This window comes from Notechis scutatus, chromosome 5 (genome assembly GCF_049901735.1).
Source record: "Notechis scutatus isolate UNSWTSFEM ecotype Mainland chromosome 5, rNotScu1.2, whole genome shotgun sequence".
Classification (NCBI taxonomy): Eukaryota; Metazoa; Chordata; class Lepidosauria; order Squamata; family Elapidae; genus Notechis; species Notechis scutatus.
The window spans coordinates 19,790,014-19,813,654 of record NC_142013.1 but is presented as its reverse complement, the minus strand read 5'-3'; the positions used below and the strand labels follow the sequence as shown (position 1 = coordinate 19,813,654).

Sequence of the window (23,641 nt, the reverse complement as noted above, 5' to 3'; positions counted from 1 at the left end):
TTTAAGCTTCAGTAAAGCATACTCTTAGCAAAACAAATGGCCAGGAGTCTTTGTTACATGGCTAAGTGGGATGGTTCAATCATTCTGTAGTTGGACAATTTACATTGGTAGACTTCAAACTTGGCAAATTTAAGTTCTGCAGACTTTAATTCCCAGAATTCTTACCCAGAATTTGAAGCAACAGTTTTTGCTCTTGGGTCAGGAAGTTCCATGCTTAATGGAAATATTTCCCCTATCCCTACTTATTAAATAAAACAAACTAATGTAAAGACATTTTGATGCAAATCCAACTATTTTTTTATTTAAACAACTATTAGCACTTGAACAACGTAAACAAAAAACTCACACTTCTGTGTAGAATTTCCAGAAGTTACAAAAAACCATAACTAAGACAGTTTTAGTACAAAATCAGTTGATTTTTTTTAAATTGAGGTAGTCCACATCTGAAACAAACAAAAAACAGTATTATTCCGATGTATCAATACCTGGGACTGTAAAAATAGATATCCACAAACTTTCAAGCAATCAACTTCTAAATAGTATTGCTACTGAGTCCTTATTGCATTAATGATTGTAAAAAGGGGGAACCATTTGGATAATACAGTTATTATTCACAAACACCTATAAGAGCATTGGTCCTTTTACTGAACTTTCCTGTTTATTTTTTAATTCAGTTTTCTGGTGCCTTTATTTTCCACCTTGGCTACAATTTGGATACAGTTCTTAGCATCTTCAGTTTAAATCCACCCCTGTATGTGGCTGATTTTTATGACTGAGTTTAAAAAAAAAAGGAAAGTTGAAGTTTTATTTTATATATTCCTAGAAATATTAGGGCTTACACGGTTTAAAACATTTTCTACAAGAACTACAGTATTTTTTAAAAAAAATCACTGATCAAAATTAGTGGGATCCATTCATAAACTTTTCATGCTCTAATTTTTTGCAAATTTTCAGCACGATCAATAGTTTTAAAATGCTGGTAAAGACATAGATAATAACCAATGCTGCTTGCTTACCTATCATTGTGTCAGTTCTGCAAATCCCATTTCCACAAGTTTCATATGAAATAGACGTCCATCTTCATATAAAAATATAATGTGCTCTGGTGAATGTGTCTTGGAAGCAAGGTTTTTCAAAAGAGACAACAAATATAGTTTCAGCAGCAATATCAGTATTTCCAATAGAAGTACAATATGCAGACATAGATAAAGCAAACAATTAGAAAATAATGGATTTTGACCACCATACTATAAATTCAATACCTTTATGCCACTTTTCACAAAGATGAAAAAGAATACAGCTTTGAATACAAATCCTACTTATCAAGGAGTCTGGCTATGGTCCTAGCTTTTAATTTCTTCCTGGATTTTATTTCTTCCAAGCAGCTTCAGTGGAGAGATTTACATATAGAAGGAATATACGGTTCCCAGATGAAAGTGAGGTAAATTGGGAAGGATAAAAAAAAGGGCTTACCACTGAAGAGGCACTGAGATTTTTGCCTTCAAAGCAGTTCATTGCAGCCCACAATGCATCCAGGCTCCATTCTGGACAATAAGGAATTCTCTCTGTTGCGGAATTATGTAAAGCAGGTTTAAATCCAGCCAGTAACACTCTGAATGCTTGAGTGGGATATTGCAGGAACTTAGGCGGAATCTGACGCAACCTAGAACAGAGTTTGCAAGTCAAGCTACACACGCTGATAAATTTATGACCATCTTAATTAAATCTAAAACAGGAACACCTATTATTGCACAAAATTTCTAGTTATTTATCAATCTTGATAAAGTGATTTGAAAAAAGACCATCTCTAGGTTTACCTGCTGGCGGGCAATGTTTTAGTTGACCCATAGTCAACGAATTCCACAAGAACTGAAACAGGATTGAACTCAAGAATAGAAATGAGTTTTGCTCGATACCACAGACCGTCACTATATTCTGCGAGGCAGGGCATGTCTACAAGACAAGCATACCATTCAGTTAGCTGGAATGTCAGGTAACTCGATAGCACAAAACTACAGGTAGTCCTCTAGTTACGACCACAGTTGAGGCCAAAATGTATGTTGCTAACTGAAACATTTGTGGTGAGTTTGCCCCATTTTACGACTTTTCTTGCCAGTTAAGTGAATCATTGCATTTGTTAAGTTAGTAACGTGGTTAAGTGAATCAGGATTATGACCCCAGGGACACTGCAACTGTCATAAATATGCACCACTTGCCAAGCATCTGAATTTTGATCATGTGACCATGAGGATGCGGCAATGGTCGCTAAGTGTGAAAAATGGCCATAGGTCACTTTTTTCAGCGCCATTGTAACTTTGAACAGTTAGTAAAGAACTGTTGTAAGTCGAGGACTACCTGTATTCAAGTGAGGTCCAGGTTTGTTGATTCAGCAATTGATCAATTACTATTTTAAAGCAAACTAAACAGAAGGAAAACAAATGAAGCCTTTCTGGACTCATCTTCTCCAGCAAATGTTTACTACACATACCCTCTGAGCGAAAAATTGATGCAGAGAACTGGGAGAGAAGACTGAATGAATGCTTACTGGAGCTTGATGGGGTTTAGCAGAGCTGTTGAAGAGTCAGAGATTTTGGAATGCCCAGGATCACATCGCAGGTCCAAAAAGGAGACAATAAAGGCAGTGAGGTGCTTCTGCTTTGGCTATGGTGACTGGGTGCAAAAGGCGAAAGGTTGGGAGGGAAGGCAGCTGGGGGATGCTTGCAGATGCTTCCTGAGGTGGCTGAATCTTCCCAGGGCATGGAATGGAACCCCAGAGCCATGCAGTTCTGGAAATGTTTGTCACCCCACAAAATATGGTGCAACATGGCCAAAAGGGGGGGAAGTGATAGGCAGGAAGGGGGAGTTGTAGTCTAAGCGTGATCAAGCTGCCAAGTCCTTAAATTTTAATCACATGACTGCAGGGGCACAGCAATGGCCATAACTTTTGAGCGCAGGCCATAAATCCATATTTTCAACCTCACTGTAACTTCAAATGGTCACTGAATGAATGGTTGTAAACCGAGATCGATAGATGGACTCAAACAAGAAGTGACAAGTGAGAAAAGTCCAGCAATGGGCACAAGTGGCGCACACAAACATCCTTTCCAAAGACCCTCTTAGCCATGGATGCAATGTATTCTTCCTGGGAATTTCAAGTCAATTTGGCTGGTTCTGAAAGGAAACTGGACAATTTCATGAAGAATTGTGATATCAACGGCTATTTGAATCCCAGGCACCAAACCTTGAGTAGTGTATCAGGGTAATGATTTAATAGCTGACCAGCTGCTGTAATACTGTAATGATGCTACAAGGATGTAATGCTGGAATGAGGTTTTTGGGGCTGATACCACTTTAAGAGTCTGTTTTATAAGAGAGGCGCTGTCGGGGCGTATCTCTGTCTCCGTGCCTGCTTCCATGCTGTAAATGCTGTATTGCTGTTTATTCAACGCCCGTCTCAAAGTACTTTTATGTCACATTGTGTGCACTCTGGCATATTAGTTTGCTGGGAAGTGACAGTGGAGTAGGTTGTGAGTTTCCTAATGTGAGTTTCTCCATTTGGCATGCATCCATGTGGACAAGGTGGGCTTATGGCCCAATTCAGCAAGATTCTCCTATTTTTAAATGTGGAAGAGCTTCCTTGGAAAGCAGCTCATGCAAAATAGGACACGATTCTCAGGCTTCTAAGCAAACAGGAATTAGCCACCTTGAATACAACTGAAAATATTTAAAGCAGGCTATTACATATTTATTTTCTTAAGATTCTAATAATAATTTTAATAATTCTAATAATAACAAATAATTCCCTCAATACTGTCCAACTATTTACAAAGTCTGCATTACTATTACTATTAATCTTCTCATCACTCATCACCCATCCCCTCCTACTTGTGACTATATGGCTTTAACTTTGTCTCTGTATCCTTACGATTTATACTGTTCCTAGTATGATTTGATTGCTTATTGTACCCTATGACTATTATTAAGCGTTGTACCTGATGATTCTTGACTCTTGACGAATGTATCTTTTCTTTTATGTACACTGAAAGCATTTGCCACCAAGACAAATTCCTTGTGTGTCCAATCACACTTGGGCAATAAAGAATTCTATTCTATTCTAAGTACTATACCTTTTTGAAAATCAGTTAGATGTGGAAGAGTCTCTATGTTCCGATTATACTGAGCCAAAGCTTTCTCTAGAGTGTCAGAATCCAAGCTATCTTCTGTATATCTCTGTTGGCTGGTGCTGTTTGAGTGAACAATGGAAATATACACCTGGGATAGAGGAAAGTATCTGTATCAAAAGACTGTAAGATCAGAAATAAGTTTGTTCATGTAAAAGCAAAGGATGTTAGATATAATAATATATCGAGAGATAACCTTGATTTTAATCAAAAAAAGGGGAGCAGTTTGATAAATAAGCAAAAAAGTAAATAATAAAACCTACAATGGCAGCAGAGTTTATATTTAAAAAACAAAAAACAAATTCACATGCTGACGAAAAAGGAATTTCTGAAGGGAAAAAGGCCCTATTTTGGAAATCAAATCACTCACATCCATGATTTGGGTTATGTATTTATGAATCAAATTCCTAACAATCAACTTCATTAAGAGCAAAATGTTCATTTTTCCTTATCAAGTTATTAGCAGGGAAGAGATCAGGTTACAATTTCCATTACTGCATTACTTTTATTTTAGAAATCAAGTTTATGTTTTCATTTGTTGAGGGTGGAGATATGTTCAGTTTCTTTCTAATACCGCTTCTCTGGCTGCTCATTTCCCAGACCACTGAGGAACGTACAGGTGTTTATTAGCATTTTCCTAACTGCATCCTAAATTTTTATAAAGCTGTGAACATATTATGCCGCACTCTAACTGCTACTGAATTAGCAGAAACTTAATACCACAACATTGGCTGCTATATGTAAATATGTACCCGTGTTTCTCATATAATAAGGCTGGGTCTTATTTTTTTTTGAGCCCTGAAAAAATGGCTAGGCCGTCTTTTCGGGGGTGACTTAATCCCCCCCCCCTCTTGCATCTTCGGGCGGGCGGTGACGGCTTAGATGTTGACCTCGGCGTTGGTGGGGCACTTCATATCGGGGTCAACGCAGGCAGCACCATATCCGGGTGTGCAACAAAAGTACTTCCTAACAGCAAGCCCCCCCCCACCATTCCCCCCCATTTCGCATGTTTTAATATAGGCCTTAATTTGGGGGGAGGGGCTTAATTTCATTTCATGCCTATAAAACATGCTGGGACTTCCTATTGGGGGAGGCTGTATTGTTGGAGAAACAGGGTATATAGTTATTTACATCTGCCACTCTTAGCTGGGTGAAACACTGACATATTAAAAATAGGGGGGAGGGGAGAAGAGAGAAATGTTACGCTAATGAATTTGAGCAAGAGAAATTTAATCTCAGGAGATTCTCCACAAACAATAAGCTTCTCTCACACACACATTTCTCCTTGTGATATGCAACTATTAGGACCTGAAATGGAAAAGAGGGGGCATGGTTGCAGGCGTATTGCTGCTATATAAGCTTGAACTAAAATATGTTTGAACTTGTAAAGTGGTAGCAACTTACATTTTTTAAGGTTCTCTGGTAGATGCATCGAGCACACCTAGTCCCCTTAGGAGCACCTTTTTCACTTCTAGAGCTGTGCAATTTTACATTCCTTATTTGCGCTCTAGCATTCTTTCTCTAGACTAAAGTTTTCTAGAGTGGAAGAAGACAGCAGCTAGAATATTCAGGTTAAATATTCAAGTCCTGTGACTTATCTTTAATCCTAGACGGTTTTGAAGGGTCCCAAATGGAACTCAATAAACAATCTATTAGACTGAGAGTACCTTCGTGTAAATTAGAAGCAATGTACCAAAAGAGTAGGGAAGATACTACTTGTTATTCCATCAGATACATATTTTGTGTGGAATTGCCATAGAAACTCAAGGGGAAAAATCTTCTGCCTGCCTTCCTCCTTTCTGTTGCTGTTGAAATTTAGGTGCAATTGTCACCACTATTTAGCATGGAGCTGTACAGTTATTGTATTGTTTTATATAAAATCAATAGCAATAGCACTTAGACGTATATACCACTTATATACCACCAGTGCTTTACAACCCTCTCTAGGGGGTTTTGCAGAACATATTGCCCCCAACAATCTTGGAAGGATGGAAGGATGAGTCAATCTTGAGCTGGTGAGACTTGAAATGCCAAACTGCTGGCAGTCAGCAGTCAGCAGAATTAGCCTGCAGTACTGCATTCTAACCACTGCACCACCACATAAAATACTCCATATATTGAATTTTAATTTTTATATTAATAGTTTTTATGATAATGATTGTTATTGGGCATTTCCCATAAATAATTTTCAAATGTCATCATTAAGTGGATTAAGTAGATGAGGAAAAACTCTCTGAATCATTTTCCCTTTAAGAAATGCTTGCATTTCAGAGATATTTCCTTATCTAAACAGAGAAGCAGAATGACCATGGGCAGGCAAAAAGCAGTGGGAGTGCAAGCAATTTCTGATTTCTTGGCAGATTCCCCACTGAGCAGCCATAACTTCCCCAAATTTCATTTCCTTAGTAGGCCAATGGCTACCGGATTTTGGACATATTTTGTAAGCAACTTCATACACAAATTGTTGCCTTATGATGCACGAGAGTTTTAATACTATATAGTATTCTTCTTGTAATTACCCCCTAATCCCTTGCAGGGTGGAGTCTGGGCAACTGAATGGAACTGAGTGTTTACCAGCCAGATGCCTTTTCGGTCGCCAATGTGGAGTTTTTTTCAGCAGATATATTCTCACTGTGCCCTGACAGAGAAATATTTGCCTCTACCTAGGATCAAACTCACAGCCTCCTTATTGTGAGGTGAGAGCTCCACCTCTCAGCCACCACACCACTCTTTTAGTACTATATAGATGATACACAAAATTCTCAATCTAAAATACAAAATTATTTCTTCACATGAGGTAAGTTGCTCGATGTAGCTCAATTAAAAGCACTAATTACAAACAAAATACTTAAAATCAATTTTTGTCAACAGAGGTGAACAAAACAAAACAGACTTGTTAATGATGGTGCTTGTTCAACATTTTTAATTTAGATACCTCATTTGGTGACACAACGTGTGTTACTTTCACTGGAAAGTGTTCTCCAAGGATAGGCAATAATGGAGAAGTATAAGGTGGCAAAAGAGGAGTCTTTAGTTCAATCTTCAGTAATCCCTAAAATAAGCAAATTATTACAACACAATTTGCAAAACAACCCTAGAGAACATCAAGGAGTGCTTCTGAAGGCATTGGGAACAACCTGTCGTGGAGACTATGTTGTACATGTACCCATTTTGTTTAGAGGGCAGCTAATTTCTCTGCTGTTTTAAATACTGAGAAATAGGTGTTTTGGAACGTAGTTAATTGGAGGACTATTGCCACTTGAACATATGAACATTCCTAGACTACTGCAGAGGAAGAAATCCAAGGCAATCTTCCAAGGTGATTCCATTCTACAAAGCTATGATCCATCTTGAGTCTGGGAACAAACTGTAATAGATAATGTGCTATTGGCTAGGCAGGGTAACAGTAGGAATCTAATACCATTTATTTAAAGGTATTAAATACCTTTACATTGATTTAATGTTAAACCTTACCTCATAACTGATAACACAATTTTCCTCCAAGGTTTCATTACTGCATTCTAACCTAGAATCCTAGAACATATAAATTCAAATATTAATACAGTATTAATTTCACAGACTTACATTTAGGAAGCTCTTAATGTATACAAAGCAGAAAAATGTTTTTCAGCTGGAAAATATAGGACTACCTATACTACGAAATAGTCAGCAACTTTACAAGAAGGAGTTTTGTGGCCTTCTATGGGGATGGTAAAATATCTTGTAACATTTGAACAACATCGTGAACAATTTATTAAATTGGAGGCATCAGGTAACAAAAGGAGAAGAAATTAGACGATCACTTATCTGAAATAGTATAGGTTCTCCTGCTTGAGCAGGGGGCTGGACTAGAAGACCTTGAAGGGTCCTTCCAACCCAATCCTACCTTATGTATAGATTACAGAGACCAAACCCCAAACTGCATATTAAATGGTATAAGCAATCCAAACTATTAGCAAGATAGGGATGAAATTTGAAGAGACAGCCAAATAAATATTCAAATACATTAAATAGATGTCAGCCACAGATTGCTGAATTTTCAAAAGAAAAGGGCCATTTACTCTGTAGTAACAGAGAGCTAAAGGCTTCCTAGAGAATTCTAAAGCAAATTTACAGAAAAGAAATTAGTCACAGCATAACCAGTTCATTAGGCACAGGGTTTGTGTTTCCAAAGAGAATACTTAACCTGAACATTCAAAAACTGTACAAGGAAATCAATGTCTGGCCCTGAACAGATGATCTATGTTTACCTCAGAAACCATGGAGTTACATGGTGCAATTATATTCTGATGGTGTTTGACAACTGTTCGGGTAATAAGATAGGTAAAACGAAATACTTTTACAGGCAAAGTGAAAAGCTACTATCCTGAGACAAATTAGAAAATTGTTAGGGTGGAAAAATAAAAATTTTAATTGAAATTGTGTAGACACCCAATTTTCAGATACACTGTAACAATATGATAAAAAACTGGTACTAAGATGTTCATCAGCAAATAAGATTTAAACTAGAAATGCACAAGCTAAGATCTAAGGCTACAAGCTGCTAAAATCAAAATCACACTGGTTGCACAGCACTAACAGCTCCCAAGTGAGGAAGTTCATCTACTTGTGAGACAGTGCATAGCAAAACACAAAGGAGGAATTAGACTGAATTTGATGGGGAACAATCACTGATTCATTGTAACAGCATAATAAGATTCTTGAAAATTGTAAGGTCTGTCTGTCTTATGGGCTGTTCCTCAATTTGCAACTCAGTCCCAGAACAAAACTGACAATAGCAAACATTTTTATTTTTTTGTTTTCAAATCCTTTGCCAAGAAACTTCTAGAAACTTCAAAGTCCTTGTCAAGAAAGAATCAATGCTATACTGGGGAAAAATGTCTATGCATTAGTTTTGCAATTTCAGCTCCAGATTACATCTAGGAATGTTGTTTAGAACTGGTGATATAAGAGGAAGTAGTTATGGTACTCTCTTAAGAGTTTAAATCATTAATTTTCGTATCTCACTGATAAACATTGTTTTCATTACTTTTACAAGTTTTTCTCTTCCGTAAGATTTTCAATACTGAGCCAACTTCTAACTATAACCCTAAAGACCACAACATCACAACCAGCAGTATGCTTGATAGTACTATCCCTGGATAAGTAACTTGTTTCAGCATGAAATGTTTGAGTTAAATTGTTAATGATTGAAAAAAAAAAATACCCCTGTTAATACAGAATCACCATCCTCTTCGGTAATACAATGTTTATGGAATGCCATGAAATAAGATAGTGACATCCCCGAAAACCAGAGTTTGACACACACTTTTCCCCAAGGAGGATTTGACTGCTCCTGTTGAAAGAGTAACAAATTCATTATTACCATCCCGTTTGCTACTAAAAGCAGCTCTAAAAAAAGGCCTGTGCTTATGACTGAAAGTCTGTAGTAATTTGAGAGATGCTATAATGCTCACACATGACAACATGTATCATTAACCCCCAAACAAATTACTTTTGTTGAAGAAGCACATTTCATATTTACATGTGTACAGAGGAAAATAGACTATTTAAACTCTTGGCAGTCTGATTTCAGACAAGGATGCATCCCCAAAACTGCATTGGTTGCACTTGTGAATAACCTCTGGAGAAGCTGGGATCAGGGGAACACAACCTTCTTGGTCAGAGGTTTTCAATACTTCTGGATCATTCCACAGAATCAGAGTGAAGAGCAAGTTCTTCAGTTCCTTCGGTGTTGGTGGAGGAAAAGACTTCTACTTTTGTAGACCACCTCAGGGTTAGGGTTCTTGACAATGGTTGTCATTTTTAAGGCCCTGTGTGGTTCTGTACCAAATCATGTGGAACTCATCAAGAAAAAAGAATGGGAAGCTACGTTCTTTTTACTTCTGACTCAAGTCCCTCCAATCCAATTAAATAAGGTCAACTCCTTCCTGGTCTTGTCTATGTGAAAATGCTATTTTATGAAACCTTGGAAGCAGGAATTTTTGACTGATACTTCCCATACTTATGACGAACATGATTTGCCCCTTCCTTCGGATTTCAGGTTATGAATTAAAACTATCATGTTTTTGAAGTGATTGAAGACTTGAACTTTTATTTGGAGGACCCCTAGATTACCCACCAATTCTGTCCATGAGAGTGCAATTTCTTCCGGAATTAATGGCAGAAGATCTCCAGATCTAGGAGACCTTAAAATCTACAGCCATTCAGCCATGCATGTTGTGTTGAATCCTAGACTTCCTGCTTGGTCTATTTGGAGCAGATTGAACAAATTGTTCCTTCCTACAGAGAACTCCATGGCAAACAGGGAGTGTGATCTCCCCATAACCAGGGTCTAATAACAACATATAAGGACTCCAGATCATGTGACCTGGGGAAAAATATCAGATCTAACATTGCACACACAGATAGCCCTCCAAAACTATGTATCGGGCTTTTTGATAACTTTGATCAGATCCATGGTGGTCATGAACTCCTGAGCTATGAACTCCATAACCATAAGCCTGGTGAATATCACTGCCATCTGTCACAGAATTAAACACAGGGAGGCTCATACACAAGCAGCAACCTCATTTGTTTCTTAAGGTCTAACTTCACAGAATCTCATATGTGGTTATTTGTAGAACAGCACGGCTGGTAATCACCGGGGACTTCCGGACAGCAATAGCTACACTCCCTACTCAGTGTTTTGGCTGGTGTCATATCTGAAACCCAGGAAGCCTATTTTTGAAAGAGGATCTCCTCCTCCTCCTCCTCACCCAACAGGATTTCTGTAATGCATTCCAGATTACCCTTATTAATCATGATTAGATCATGGACTGGTAGGCCTTATTACAGACATCATTTGATAGGGATGTATTTTTTTGTAAATTTTCTTTCTGTATAATACTGGTATTGTACTTAGTTTATTTTATTAGTTAAATTTACTTATTTTTGATTAAGGGGATTGTGGTTTTTTTTTTTAACTTTTAGCTCCCACCCCAAGCCTTTGGTAAGGGTAGCATCTGATTGAAATAATGAATATACGATACAGTATTTAGACATACCATTATGCGTATTTTAACAGATCTTTTTGTAAGTAGTTCTTTAAGCAATTCAACCGCATCGTGCTGCCAAATGTTGCCAACCTAAATGATCGTGATAAAAAATACACCAATCGATTATCAACTATGAAAAGCCATTGATCCAAAACCTCCATTCACAAGACTAGCTAATCTGGAGAAAGAATAGTCAAGCAGGAGGAAATGATTAAATTTGAGTGAACCTCAAAAGCAGAAGGTAAGCACAACTGCATTTTTTTCATTACATACCAAGATGTTTCAGGCCAAAGATCAACCATGTTTATGCAAACAGCCCTACCTGTTGGAATTAACATCTGGCATATTCTCTAAGACTTGAAAAAAGCAATGAAGAATTGCTATTATCCTGATAATGTGCTTAGTTGGAGCTAGAATGTCTCAAAAAGGGAAATATTGGAAAACAATCTTTGGAGCCAGTTGGAATTTCAAAGCATTGTCTTAAATGCTATCACAAATTGGCTCCTATAGGGTACAACTACTTACATTTCATAAAAAAGGAAAAATTTTGAGACTACATGGCAATAACTTATCTGAACAAGAGGAAGGAGTAGAACCTGAACTCTAAATACAAACTTTTACTTTTTTTGTTCAGTAACACTTCATTCACACCATTATTTTTCATTCCACATCTCCAGTGTATCATTTGTTCTTTAGCACAAGCATAACTCATGAAATAGCCAACACATCCACACTTTTTCCTTGTTTCTCCTGTTATCTCTACTTGAGCTCTAATCTCCATTTTTCTCCACTGAATTCTTGGTTTCTGTTTGCTACTTTCAATCAAATAAAACCAAACCTCTCTTTTCCTTACAATAAAATCACACCCTTTCCTTATCTTTGTGTACTGTATGTTGTAGGAATTGTTATACACAAAGCATTGCCTTTCAGCACCTTTTGTTTTTCCTACACTGGAAATTATCTGATTCCACCCAGGGCATTCAGGCAAATCAAGCCTGGAGGTAGGTCGTTAAGACTTTATAATCTTACTAAAGTATTCTGGTCATTTAATAGAATTTAAATAATCCAGAGAATATTAAAATACTTAATACAGAGGGAAATTTGTATAAGTTGCTGCTTTAACTCTTGTGTAGATCAGTGATCCCCAACCTTTTTTATGCCGCGGCCCGGTACCGGCATCAGCTGGGCGCCATCTTTTTGATGAAAAGTGCTTCCGGTGACCTCACCGAAGCACTTTCATCAAAAAGATGGGCGCTGCGCCGTGAGCTTTTCGGTAGAAATGGCTTCTACCCGAAAAGCTCACCGGCGCGCCGCTATCTTTTTGATGAAAAGTGCTTCCGGTGAGCTTTCACCCGGAAAAGCTCACCGGAAGCACTTTTTCATCAAAAAGATGGCGGCGCCCAGCAAACCAGCGCCCGGTAGGACTTGTTCCACGGACGGGACCGGTCCGCGGACCGATGGTTGGGGACCCCTGGTGTAGATGACAGCTTAGAAGATTTAATTTTCTTCACTTTACTAGACAATGAGACAAGCAACAAATCTGCATATTGAGCAGATAGGCGATTTGTGCTGGAACTAGAATGAAAACTGGTATTCTGCATCTCCCTAGAAATAAGCTGGGGCCCAGGAACATGCTAGAGAGTTAGCATAAGCAAAAACAATAATATACCACCCCATAGTGCTTTACAGCATTCTCTGGGCAGTTTACAATGTCAGCATATTGCCCCCAATGATCTGGGTCCTCATTTTACTGACCTCAGAAGGATGAAAGGCTGAATCAACCTTGAGCCACATCAGGATAAAACTCCTGGCTATGGGCAGAGTTTAACCTGCAATACTGCATTCTGATGCTACCAGGGATCGTTAATATTAAACACTTTCATCTAATATACGGCTTGTATGCATTAAAAGCCTACTATTTTCTAGTAGTCTCCCTCTATAGGAAGTGAGCCTTGGAAAGACTTAGAATTCCCAAAACATTTTATCGTTATAAAGTGAAATACGTATCTAATACTTGTTTCTAAGTGGAAGGGGAATACATGCCCAATTCTGTTGATGACAGGCATGAACTACAATATTGATACAATTGCACTGCATCATGAAGGTAAATTATTTGTATATTTTCATATATTGTCTTGTAAAAATGCATTATGTTCAAATTATAGCATTTAACTCACTGGTACAGTTTTATACAGATGACATGGTATAGAAAATGGAGCTATCTCAGCATACAAAATCGTGGGGTATAGATGGCATGGAGGAATTTTCTCAGTATATCCATAGTCCACATAATGTACCTATGAAAAGTAACAATACACAAGAACAGGTACATCAGTATTTACATTTCATGATGTAGTCCTTTTTGAAAAACTTTTCTCATGCACAAAGGCACAAGAAGGCTGCCCAACCCATCTCTGGTCATATGGTTTTGGAAAATAGATGTGACACAGCAAATTGATTCATACATAACGTTAAGAGAAGATTTATTTAGTTGAACTAGTTTCTAAAATGTGAACCTGCAAGGGGCAATGATAGGTCATTTGCATTGTGTTTGTTATAAATGGGAAGCAAGAGGCACTAAAAAAAGGGAATACTTCTTGAAAATGTGTTCATCTTGTTCATCTTACAATACAAAGGGAAAATATAAATGGATACAACCTCCTCCCCTACTATGAATAAAAAGCATTGTGGAACAACTTTCTAGTGATACATAGATCTCTTCCCTTCCCTTTGTGTCCCCAGCCACTAACTGCAATTTAAATATTTCTACTTTACACAGATCATTAAAGATTATTGATAGCTTCTTTTTAAATGTTTTCATCTAGTATTTCTAACTGGTCTCATAACTTTTTCCAAAAACCATGTTCCAAATGTCTCAATTTGCCTTGCTGTGTCCTGTCTCGTATGAAAGGGAGCCAATCCTGCTTCGATTTGGCTCAACTCCTGTTATGGATATATATCATCCATTTTGCCACTATTGTATATTCTCCAGTTTTGGTCTCCCAGTCTGATCATCATCGGCAACGTTCCTTTTTCTGCAACACTTTTAACAATTCAATATATAACTCCATATATGTTGCTGCTAAAATATATAATATGCATACATAGTTTAGTTTTCTAAGCAATGAAAACTAAAAACTTCACTATTGTTAACTTCACACAAATATTATCCCTCACATAAAATAGCAGAATCATCATCTTTTCAAGCATCTATTACCTGTGCAATAGATAGTAGGAAGTATACTCAAAAGAATATACTTTTATAACAAAGGGATATACTTTTACAACACTGTCTTCACCAGGCAACTGGACTTTTTTATTCCTTGAAAGACATTTCGCTTTTCATCCAAGAAGCTTCTTCAGTTCTGATTGAATGGTGAGAAGTTGGAAGGATTTATATTCCTTGCAGTCATCTGGTCGTTAGCACTCTTTTTGAGAGTCGCTGAAGCCACTTGGAGGTTTATCTGTGCCCTCCAGGTCACTTGAGTAATGCAAATGGGTGTGGAACCTTCTTGGAACTGCTAAAAGGACTATGTTGTAAACAGGACATAGGTAGTGTGGTATAAGAAGTGAAACATCTTCAAGGAAAAACAAAGGAAGCCCAGTTACCTTTTGAAAAAACCGCTTTTGAGACAACTATGACCTGGATGACTGAGAATTTCCACCAACAACATTGCCTTCATTTTAACAAAAACACAAGAAAAAAAACACCAGTGGTGAAAATCAGACTATTCTTAAAAACATCAATCTTACCTTTACAATGCCAGCGCCAACTTCTTTAACTTCACCTCGGTACCACATTGTATCTGCTGCTCTTACAACACAAGCTTCTCCACTTTTCCAGTTATAGGGTTTCAGAAGGCCCAAACCTTTGACATTATCTTGTATATTACACATTAACTCTTTTAACTTTTGCTCTAGGAAAAATCCAAGCAAATGGCGTTAAGATTATTATCTCTTTAACAGTTTATTATTTTTTTTAAGATAACGCAATACTAACTTTGCACAGAATGCTTTAAATGTGAACAATGGGGAGATATTTTATCTTGCTTGGTAGATATATAAAAAAGCTAAAAAAATTGGATACAAATACATACATTAATTCTGAAGATTTAAACGTTAAAATACAATTGAAATAACAGATTTTCCTTTAGGGACAAATGGATAAGCAGCTAGAAAAATGTCATGGAACTGTTTTTATATATTGCAATTACAATGAGATTATTATATGCTCAAAAGTGGATAATTATGGTAATACCCACAATGAATATAATGATTGGTAAAGATGGTGGAACTTTCAGAGATGGCTGAATTAACTTTCTTCTTTTAGAGGAATATATCTATCTATAGAGTCTATATTTATGGCTGACTAGAAACACATTATAGACTTTTTTGTGTAAAATGGGAAAATGCATCTGTGATTCATGGTTTCTATTATTTTTTTAAAAGCTGGATAATAGAAAAGAATGAGCTTTCTTTTGTAATTGTGGAGTAAGGGAAAACTTTGTAACTGTACTTATATATTTACTGCAAAGGAAATTGGAAGTTTCTTCTTTCTTTGTGCACCTTTTGTCTTTTTTATTTTCTCTCTTTTCTGCTTTTTTTATTAACTTGTGTTAGTTTTTATGTCCATTGTAAAACTTTTAATAATATTTTTTTTTAAAAAAGACAATGCAATACAAAGGGAAAATATAAATGGATACAACCTCCTCCCCTACTATGAATAAAAAGCATTGTGGGACAACTTTCTAGTGATACATAGATCTCTTCCCTATCCTTTGTGTCTCCAGCCACTAACTGCAATTTAAATATTTCTACTTTACACAGATCATTAAAGATTATTGATAGCTTCTTTTTAAATGTTTTCATCTAGTATTTCTAACTGGTCTCATAACTTTTTCCAAAAACCATGTTCCAAATGTCTCAATTTGCCTTGCTGTGTCCTGTCTCGTATGAAAGGGAGCCATTCCTGCTTCGATTTGGCTCAGCTCCTGTTATGGATATATATCAGCCATTTTGCCACTATTGTATATTCTCCAATTTTGGTCTCCCAATCTGATCATCATTGGCAACGTTCCTTTTCCGCAACACTTTTAACAATTCAATATATAACTCCATACATGTTACTGCTAAAATATATAATATGCATACATTTATAGTTTAGTTTTCTAAGCAATGAATCCAGTAGAGAATTCATGTGCTACAGCAGAGGTCCCCAACCCCTGGAGCCACAGATGTCCATAGCCTGCTAGGAAACGGGCCACACAAGTGATGAACAAGCAAGCGAAGCTTTCATCATCTAGGTTGCTCACAAACTGTCCCCTCCCACAATCCATGGAAGATATTTTTTCTTCTGAAACTGGTTCCTGGTGCCAGAAAGATTGGAGACTGCTGAGCTACAGGAAGAACAGCAGCAATGCAGAAAGATTGGAGACTGCTGAGCTACAGGAAGAACAGCAGCAATGCATAAAGATATAGTTACTGCTAGTCATATCTATTTCCATAACCAATTTATTGCTTTGACAAATATATTTGTGTGCCTCTGAAATTGAGATGGGTGATTGCAGAAATTGAATGAAAAAATAAATATGAGATGGATGATAAAGGAACATGTGCATGTCCAGAATTTCAGGTAACAAATACTTGTAGTTTGGCCCAAGTCTTTGAAAAGGGCAACCAAAACCCTCTTTAGATTGTAGTGGTTGTTTTTTTCTTTGTTCCTGTCCAGCGTTATCATTTCTGTCATCTTTATTCTTGTTTGTTAAAAACAAGAAAATGAATATCTAGAGTTGCTGGGAATTGGGCAATATGTAAATTTAATACATTATTATACCTGATTGCACACTCAGCCAGATATTTAAACTGCATTTGGTATTTTTATCCACCTATTGAGTTCTTCCTAAAGATCTGGAATAGGCAGAAGTTGTTTGGTGGTGTTAGAAATTTTGTTATAGGATATATAAATTGTTCCAAACAGACATGCCTTTTGCAACTGACTAAAGCTGATTTTGTCATTGCCGATGTTCAAAGAGCACTCTAAGTGTTTTAGGATTGCACTCAAAATGGTTATTATTACTTAACATATTATATTTTATATTAGGTTATATCAATTATTTTAAAATAGTTATTATGTATTATCGATATTATCTATCGATATTATCTGTATTATATAGAACACTTTAGGAAATATCAGTGATTTCAGGTTGCATTGAATTCAATAGAAACTTGCTAGTATGTATAGAGAAACATGAATAAATAGATTTTTTCTATGCTCAAGTAAATGAAAAATAGAGGTTATGTGTGTCTGCAAATCATTCGTTCTCACAATAGTCAGTCACTTATATTCTTTACACATTTTGAATGGGAATCTCGGCAAACATTTTTTTAAATACACCAATATATAACTGAATGATGGATCATGTTAATTCAATGCCTTCACTCCAATTACAGAGAGTTAGTTTAGCCTAGTGGTTAAAGTGCTAGATTAGAAACTGGAATTAGAAACTGGAAATCCATGAAAGTCCTGCCTTTGGCACAGAAGCCAGTTGAGTGACTTTGGGTTAGTCATTGTCTCCATATATCCTAAAAAGAAGGTTCTGGAAAAGGTCCTGAATAATGTAGAAAAAAACTGTAGTGAATTCTGTTGTAATGAAGAGTCATTTTTGACTTGATTGTCTGGAACAGTACCTATCACATTTATATACATTTCTTTGAAATTATGTTAGCACCTATCATAATTGTACATAATTTTTCCTTTACCTTGTGACGTGGGAATCACATAAATTGTTCCATTATCTGAAACACAGCTAACCGTAGCACTGAAGCAATCCAAGCTAGGAACAACTGGTAGTTTATAGGCCTCAACCACGAGAGGCTTAGCCACTGATATTTTCAGTTTTTGTTGCTTACTATCAGTATCTGAAGGGTCAAAATGCTTTTCTAGTTTAGAAGGATTTTCTTTTTCTGAAACCAGCTTCTTTATGTCCACATTCCTTTGTAGTTCATCAGACGAAGCTTGATTTGGATCAATTTTAGGTGCTCTATTAGAATTCAACAGAACATATGTCACCAAATTTTTAAAAACCAAATACATATTATTGCCCTTAAATGCTGCATTGCGGCTAACTCACCATGCCAACTCACTTGCCATGGCCAACTCACTACGGGACAACTCACTGCAGGACAAGAATTACACTTAATTGAAGAAATAGTGGAATAGACACATTAAAGAAAGGATACCAAAGGTGGAACAAAATGAAATGTGAATGACAAAACTTAAAATATTTTTTAACTACTTTAAATAATTAAATTGAATTGTTGAATTGTCCACAGCAAATTGTCCACAGCGAAGTTGGCTGCAGCGAGTTGTCCCATTCCGAATTTAGACCACACATTTTTCTGTTGGTTTATAATTGAAGGGATTACAGCTAAAATTAGAGCATTAATTTTATATAGAAAACAACATTTTAAATACATTGGAAAATGAATAACCACTATTCGTTTTTTAAAAATACATACCTTTTTCTAAGCGCTAAGCCTTTTTGAATCATGTATTCTGAAACATCAGTACAGTGTTGTTCATCTTTGCAAAATATTTTTACAGGCAAAGGTGACAAGTTGGTATCCTGGGACAAATTAAAAATGTTTAGGGGTAAAAATCAATTATTCACTGAAATAGAAAATGTGCAGATACCCAATTTCCAAAAATTACAAACATCTAATTTTCAGGCACACTACCTCCACAAAGTGACAACATTTAGGCAGTTATTCTGGAATGTGTGGAAACTTAAATCTGTACACAGCGCAGCAGTATGAAACAAGACAAGCTTTTTAAGTTAGAGAACATGTTTCAATTAAAAACCAAATTTATAAATAATGGGACACAAATATGAGATTTGAGAAAAAATTGAGAACATATATAAAGGAAAATATTTTCATTTGAAGGTGCTTGCATTCATCGACAGGTAAGATTTAAACCAGAAATGTGCAACCTGAAATGCTAAGGTTATCTTCTGCTCCTAGAACTGTGGGTGGCTTCTCCAAATAGAATTACAGAATCATAAGGCTGGAAGGGAACCAGTCTTCTAGTCCAACCCCCTGCCCAACGCAGGAGTCAAAAAACTACCAACGAGAGGGACAGTTCTGTATGTGGAAATAAACCACTACGGCTGGCTTATTTGGTTTATATTCCACTTTGGAGCAAACGGCAGTGTTACACAGTCCTTTCCTTCCATCCCTCTCTCTTTCTTTGTCTATCACTTTTCTCCCTTTTTCTTTCTTTCCCTTTTCTTTCCTTACTTTCTTGTCTCTTCCTCTTCCCCCCTCTCTCTCTTTCTCTTTCTTTCCCTCTCTCTATCCCTTCCCTTCCTCCTTTGCTCCCTCCTCCTAAGCTAGGAGACCCACCTGAAACACACACACACACTCTTCCAACAAGGTAGTCACCCAGCAGCGTTGCTCGTGACAAGTCTCCCAGAGTTCCAGGGACTGGGCGCGATTGTCCCACGTTGCCCGGAAAAGCCAGCAGGCAAGGCTTCCGGGTCCAATAAAGGGGCCGCGGGTGGGACTTCCACCCCTCCCTCTTTTGGGGAAAGGGCTGGGAACTTCAAGCAAAGCTGCAGCTTCGCCCACCACAGTGGTTTGGGCTTTCCTGAGTACCTACAAACTTACCTTCCTCCCGCGGCTGGTGGCAGAGGGAAAGGTGAGCCAGTTAGGGCAGACCCATCGCTACTCGGCTCCCCGCCAGCTCACATCTCCTCAGCTGCTGGGGCTCGCAGGTCGCAGCTGCTGAGGGGGAATGCGGAAGATAACCAGGAAGCACGAGGCTTACGCCATCTGCATCCCCCTCTGCCAGCTGCCCCTCTGAGCGTTTTAGCAGAGTGCAGGCCGCCACTATACAAGCTCCATGGGTGGAAGATCCGCTCTCACGAGGCTTGACTCGCATCATTCTGACAGCGACGGCCCACATTCAGCCAAAGCACGCAGGCTGGGGGGCAGCAGAGGGAAGGGGTGGCAGGCAAGAGGCACCCCTAGCAGGCAAGCCCCAACCCCCGCTCCTAGCAGGCAAGACCCAGGAGCTGCGGAAAATCCAGGTGGGACCCAAGCAGCAATGCGTCAGCCCTGGCTCGCCTTCCTCTCAGCCACCAGCAAGCCATTGGGGTGGGGGGGAAGTTGAATTGCACCGCCCTTGCCTCTTAGCGCCCCTCTGCTGCCCCCCATGCCTCTTAGCCCCTCCCCAAGTCATCCCACTGCCCCCCAGGGGGAGGTACCACCCACTTTGGGAACCACTGAAATAGGTAAATCTATTTGTCCTGGGTTCATTCATTCTTTGGAGGACAGTACTTGGCAAAATTGTTTGTTTAATAATAATATATATGTGTATATCTCCTCTTTCCACCATCTGCAAAATGCAGGTGTTGGCTCAAAATCCCCTCATTTAAACCATCTTAAATAGTTACAAAACTCTGAAGTTTAGTGTATTATCTTCCAACCTCAAATAGTTTGTGTTTTCAGCTGGGATTCCTGACAGACCACAAAAATATCTTAGGCATTAGGTAAAAAGAATATCATGGCTTGGTATAAAAAACTCGCCAAAATGTTGATTTTGCTGAACAAATACCAAATATACTAAAATTCTGATTTACAGAAAACTGAGGGGAAGGGTGTCCATTAAATCTGAACTGATGAAATTGAAATAATTCTTTACATTTATGTAATTAATATGAGTAATTTACATTATCTGCATAATTATGTCTTTATACAAATAACACAATTACACAAATCACGTAAGCTGATATAAATTATATAAAGTACATAGTTTCTGGACCATTTCAGAAACAATAGACTTTATCCACCATATGGGGATAGGATCTGAACCCAGGTTTGGTCTACTGTATCTAGTATCCATTCTTTAGAAGTCCAGGTCAAACAATCACTGACAAGTGTAAGGACATAATAAAAATTTATCTTTTGTGAAAAATAAAATATTCTCCACTAGAATTTAATATAAAAGAAAAAAAGGTTTTCCAGTCGATTAAAAGTTGATTAAAAGCCTATAAGAGTTTTTTTCTGGGCAGGGCGGTGGGAAGAGGAGATATAAACAGCCAAAAGTTTAACTTTGGTGCCAATTTTTTTAATCTTTGTGGTTTAAATATATTTATATATTACTCATTTATTAAACAAATTTATATGGCTGCCTAACTCATACATGGTAATTCTGGGCAGCTTACAAAGTACAAGAAACCGATAAACCTATTACACACAAACACACACACACATTAGAGGTGGCAACAAATACACTAAAACACAAGCAAACCAGCCATTTGAGTGGCATTATGTCAACTTGGGATCCCCGGGCCCACTGATAGAACATTTTCAGGGATTTTCAGAAAATAATAAAGGAGGTGACTAATTTTATCTCTGGGGCAATGATATTCCATAGGGAGGAAGCTACCAGAGAAGTCTCTTTTTCTTGGACCCAATTTTGTTCGATATAAGGGGGAGTTATATAAATAAATTAAAAAATAAACCTAGGAATGAACCTTTGACTTCTGCTTTGTTACTATCAAGTTAAAGTACTTATCAAAGTGTACACAGGATGATCTCATTAAAAATGAAAGCATCGATGGTTTATCATATTCTCTTTGTCAAGATCAGAAACAGGCATGGGATGGAAAGTAATTAACAAATCCCAATCCAGGTAAAATCTGTATAACATACACTATGTAGTATCATGTGATTATATCTTATACTTTCTGTTGAATAATGATCCCTGAAATAAAATCTACACTAAAAAAATTGAACATTTGCCAGTACAAACCTGTATTATTAAGTTTACAATGGCTCCAGTTAAATAAGACTTAAGAGTGTCACAAGCAGTTGCTGTCCACTGTTCGGTCCCACCGGATGGGCTAGAATGAAAAGTTGTGGACAGAGAGGGAATATTGTTATGCAGATGGTAACTTGTTTAACAACTGAAGTTATGGCAGTACTGAACAAATGGTACTTACACCAGGCCCTTGAAGTTATAGCTGTTGCAGCACCCCCCTATATTCACACAATCAAAATTCAGATACCTGGCAGCCTGCCTGCACTTATGACCACGGGAGTACTGCAACTTCCTCACCTGTCTATCTCCCCCACACAGATTTTGACTGCCCTGCAGAGTGGTACTCTTCAGTTGTGTAGGGGCTGGGGCTGAAACAGAGGCAAGGAAGCAGCAACTGGGAGAAGAGGGTGAGGGTGAGCTGAGGTGGCATAGCACTGACACTGTGGGCACTGGGTTAGTTGGTCATGGCAGAGGACTTCAGCAATGGCTAAAATAGGGCCCAGGGATAGTGGCTGTGGAGAATACTAAAGGTCCCAGACTTTACTCCAGAATTGCCACCACCGCTGAGGAGGCTGCTGTACAGGCCAGTCACAAGGCCAGTAATGCGGGGAAAATAGGTGGTTAGGGGACTTCAAGAGGCGGCAGTCCCAGTCTCAGAACTGGAAGGAATCATGCCAGGAATAGCTTGGATTTGGATAGACTAATGACTAGACATTGGCCTAATGACCAATGGGATTCAGTTAACAACAGCAACAGGAACTGCGGGATTGCTGTTGCTAAGGAATACGTGACATCATGCTTTAAGTTCGCTCCACTTGGCGAGGGAAATTTTGGTTCCAATTGCCATTAACTGAGGTAGTATAATAGTAAAATTATACATTTCTTATCATACAGAGTTCTGCTCTGCAAGCAGATTTTCATTTTAGTTTTGGTTTTGTCAATCTACATGGGCTTGTAGTAGTTTACTGCAGTAAGTAGTAAATGGATATATTACCTTATATTTGTCAAGGAACACTCTACTGCAAGTGGTCTGATAGTCTTGAGATTCTGTTCAAGTTCTCTTAGACAGGAAATATCCATAGTTTTGACTATGCCTAAATCAATAAGGAATACCTGAAAAAGAAACATTTATCAAAAATTTAGATATGAGTTCTCTGTTGTTTACTAATTCTGAATGTCTTTGTGAATTAACCCATTCTTTTTATTATTACTAGATGTGAGTACAACCTCAATTCTCTTCAATACTGCAACAGCATATGTTTACTAGCTTAACATAAACAGCACATTAATAAAATAAATGGCACATTAATCTATGTTAGAGAACATTATTTTGAACTTCTTTTAATTTCTAATTTTTAATGTTGACTTTTTACATTTTCACAAAGACCAAGGCCAAAGACAGAAAAATATATGAACTTGATTATTTAGGTATATATTTTAATTGCATTTTTCAGATATTTTACTGCCAAATTGAAGAGTTTTATGATAAATTAAAGACAATTCGTGCACGCGCATGCGCGCACACAAGAGAGACAGAGATCTGATTTAACCTCTCTCTCTCTCTCCCTCCCCCTCTCTCACACACACAAAAACACACA

The 23,641-nt window shown here is 37.7% G+C and overlaps 1 protein-coding gene across 1 annotated transcript in view; it reads right to left on the bottom strand.

Annotated features, from left to right (window-relative positions):
• Positions 1–279: 279 nt before the first annotated feature.
• RNF17 (ring finger protein 17) overlaps positions 280–23,641 on the bottom strand; it is a 58,168-nt gene continuing 34,806 nt past the window's right edge. Inside the window, exons 20-34 of the mRNA XM_087966242.1 lie at positions 23,038–23,156; positions 22,035–22,125; positions 18,737–18,843; positions 17,978–18,258; positions 14,972–15,135; positions 13,396–13,515; positions 11,228–11,308; positions 9,388–9,516; positions 7,656–7,715; positions 7,117–7,233; positions 4,128–4,272; positions 1,818–1,953; positions 1,474–1,663; positions 1,017–1,115; positions 280–443 (exon numbers count right to left, since the gene is read on the bottom strand). Coding sequence (XP_087822368.1) covers positions 1,020–1,115; positions 1,474–1,663; positions 1,818–1,953; positions 4,128–4,272; positions 7,117–7,233; positions 7,656–7,715; positions 9,388–9,516; positions 11,228–11,308; positions 13,396–13,515; positions 14,972–15,135; positions 17,978–18,258; positions 18,737–18,843; positions 22,035–22,125; positions 23,038–23,156 — 1,836 coding nt within the window. The 3' untranslated portion in view covers positions 280–443; positions 1,017–1,019. The remainder of the gene's footprint in view (positions 444–1,016; positions 1,116–1,473; positions 1,664–1,817; positions 1,954–4,127; positions 4,273–7,116; positions 7,234–7,655; positions 7,716–9,387; positions 9,517–11,227; positions 11,309–13,395; positions 13,516–14,971; positions 15,136–17,977; positions 18,259–18,736; positions 18,844–22,034; positions 22,126–23,037; positions 23,157–23,641) is intronic.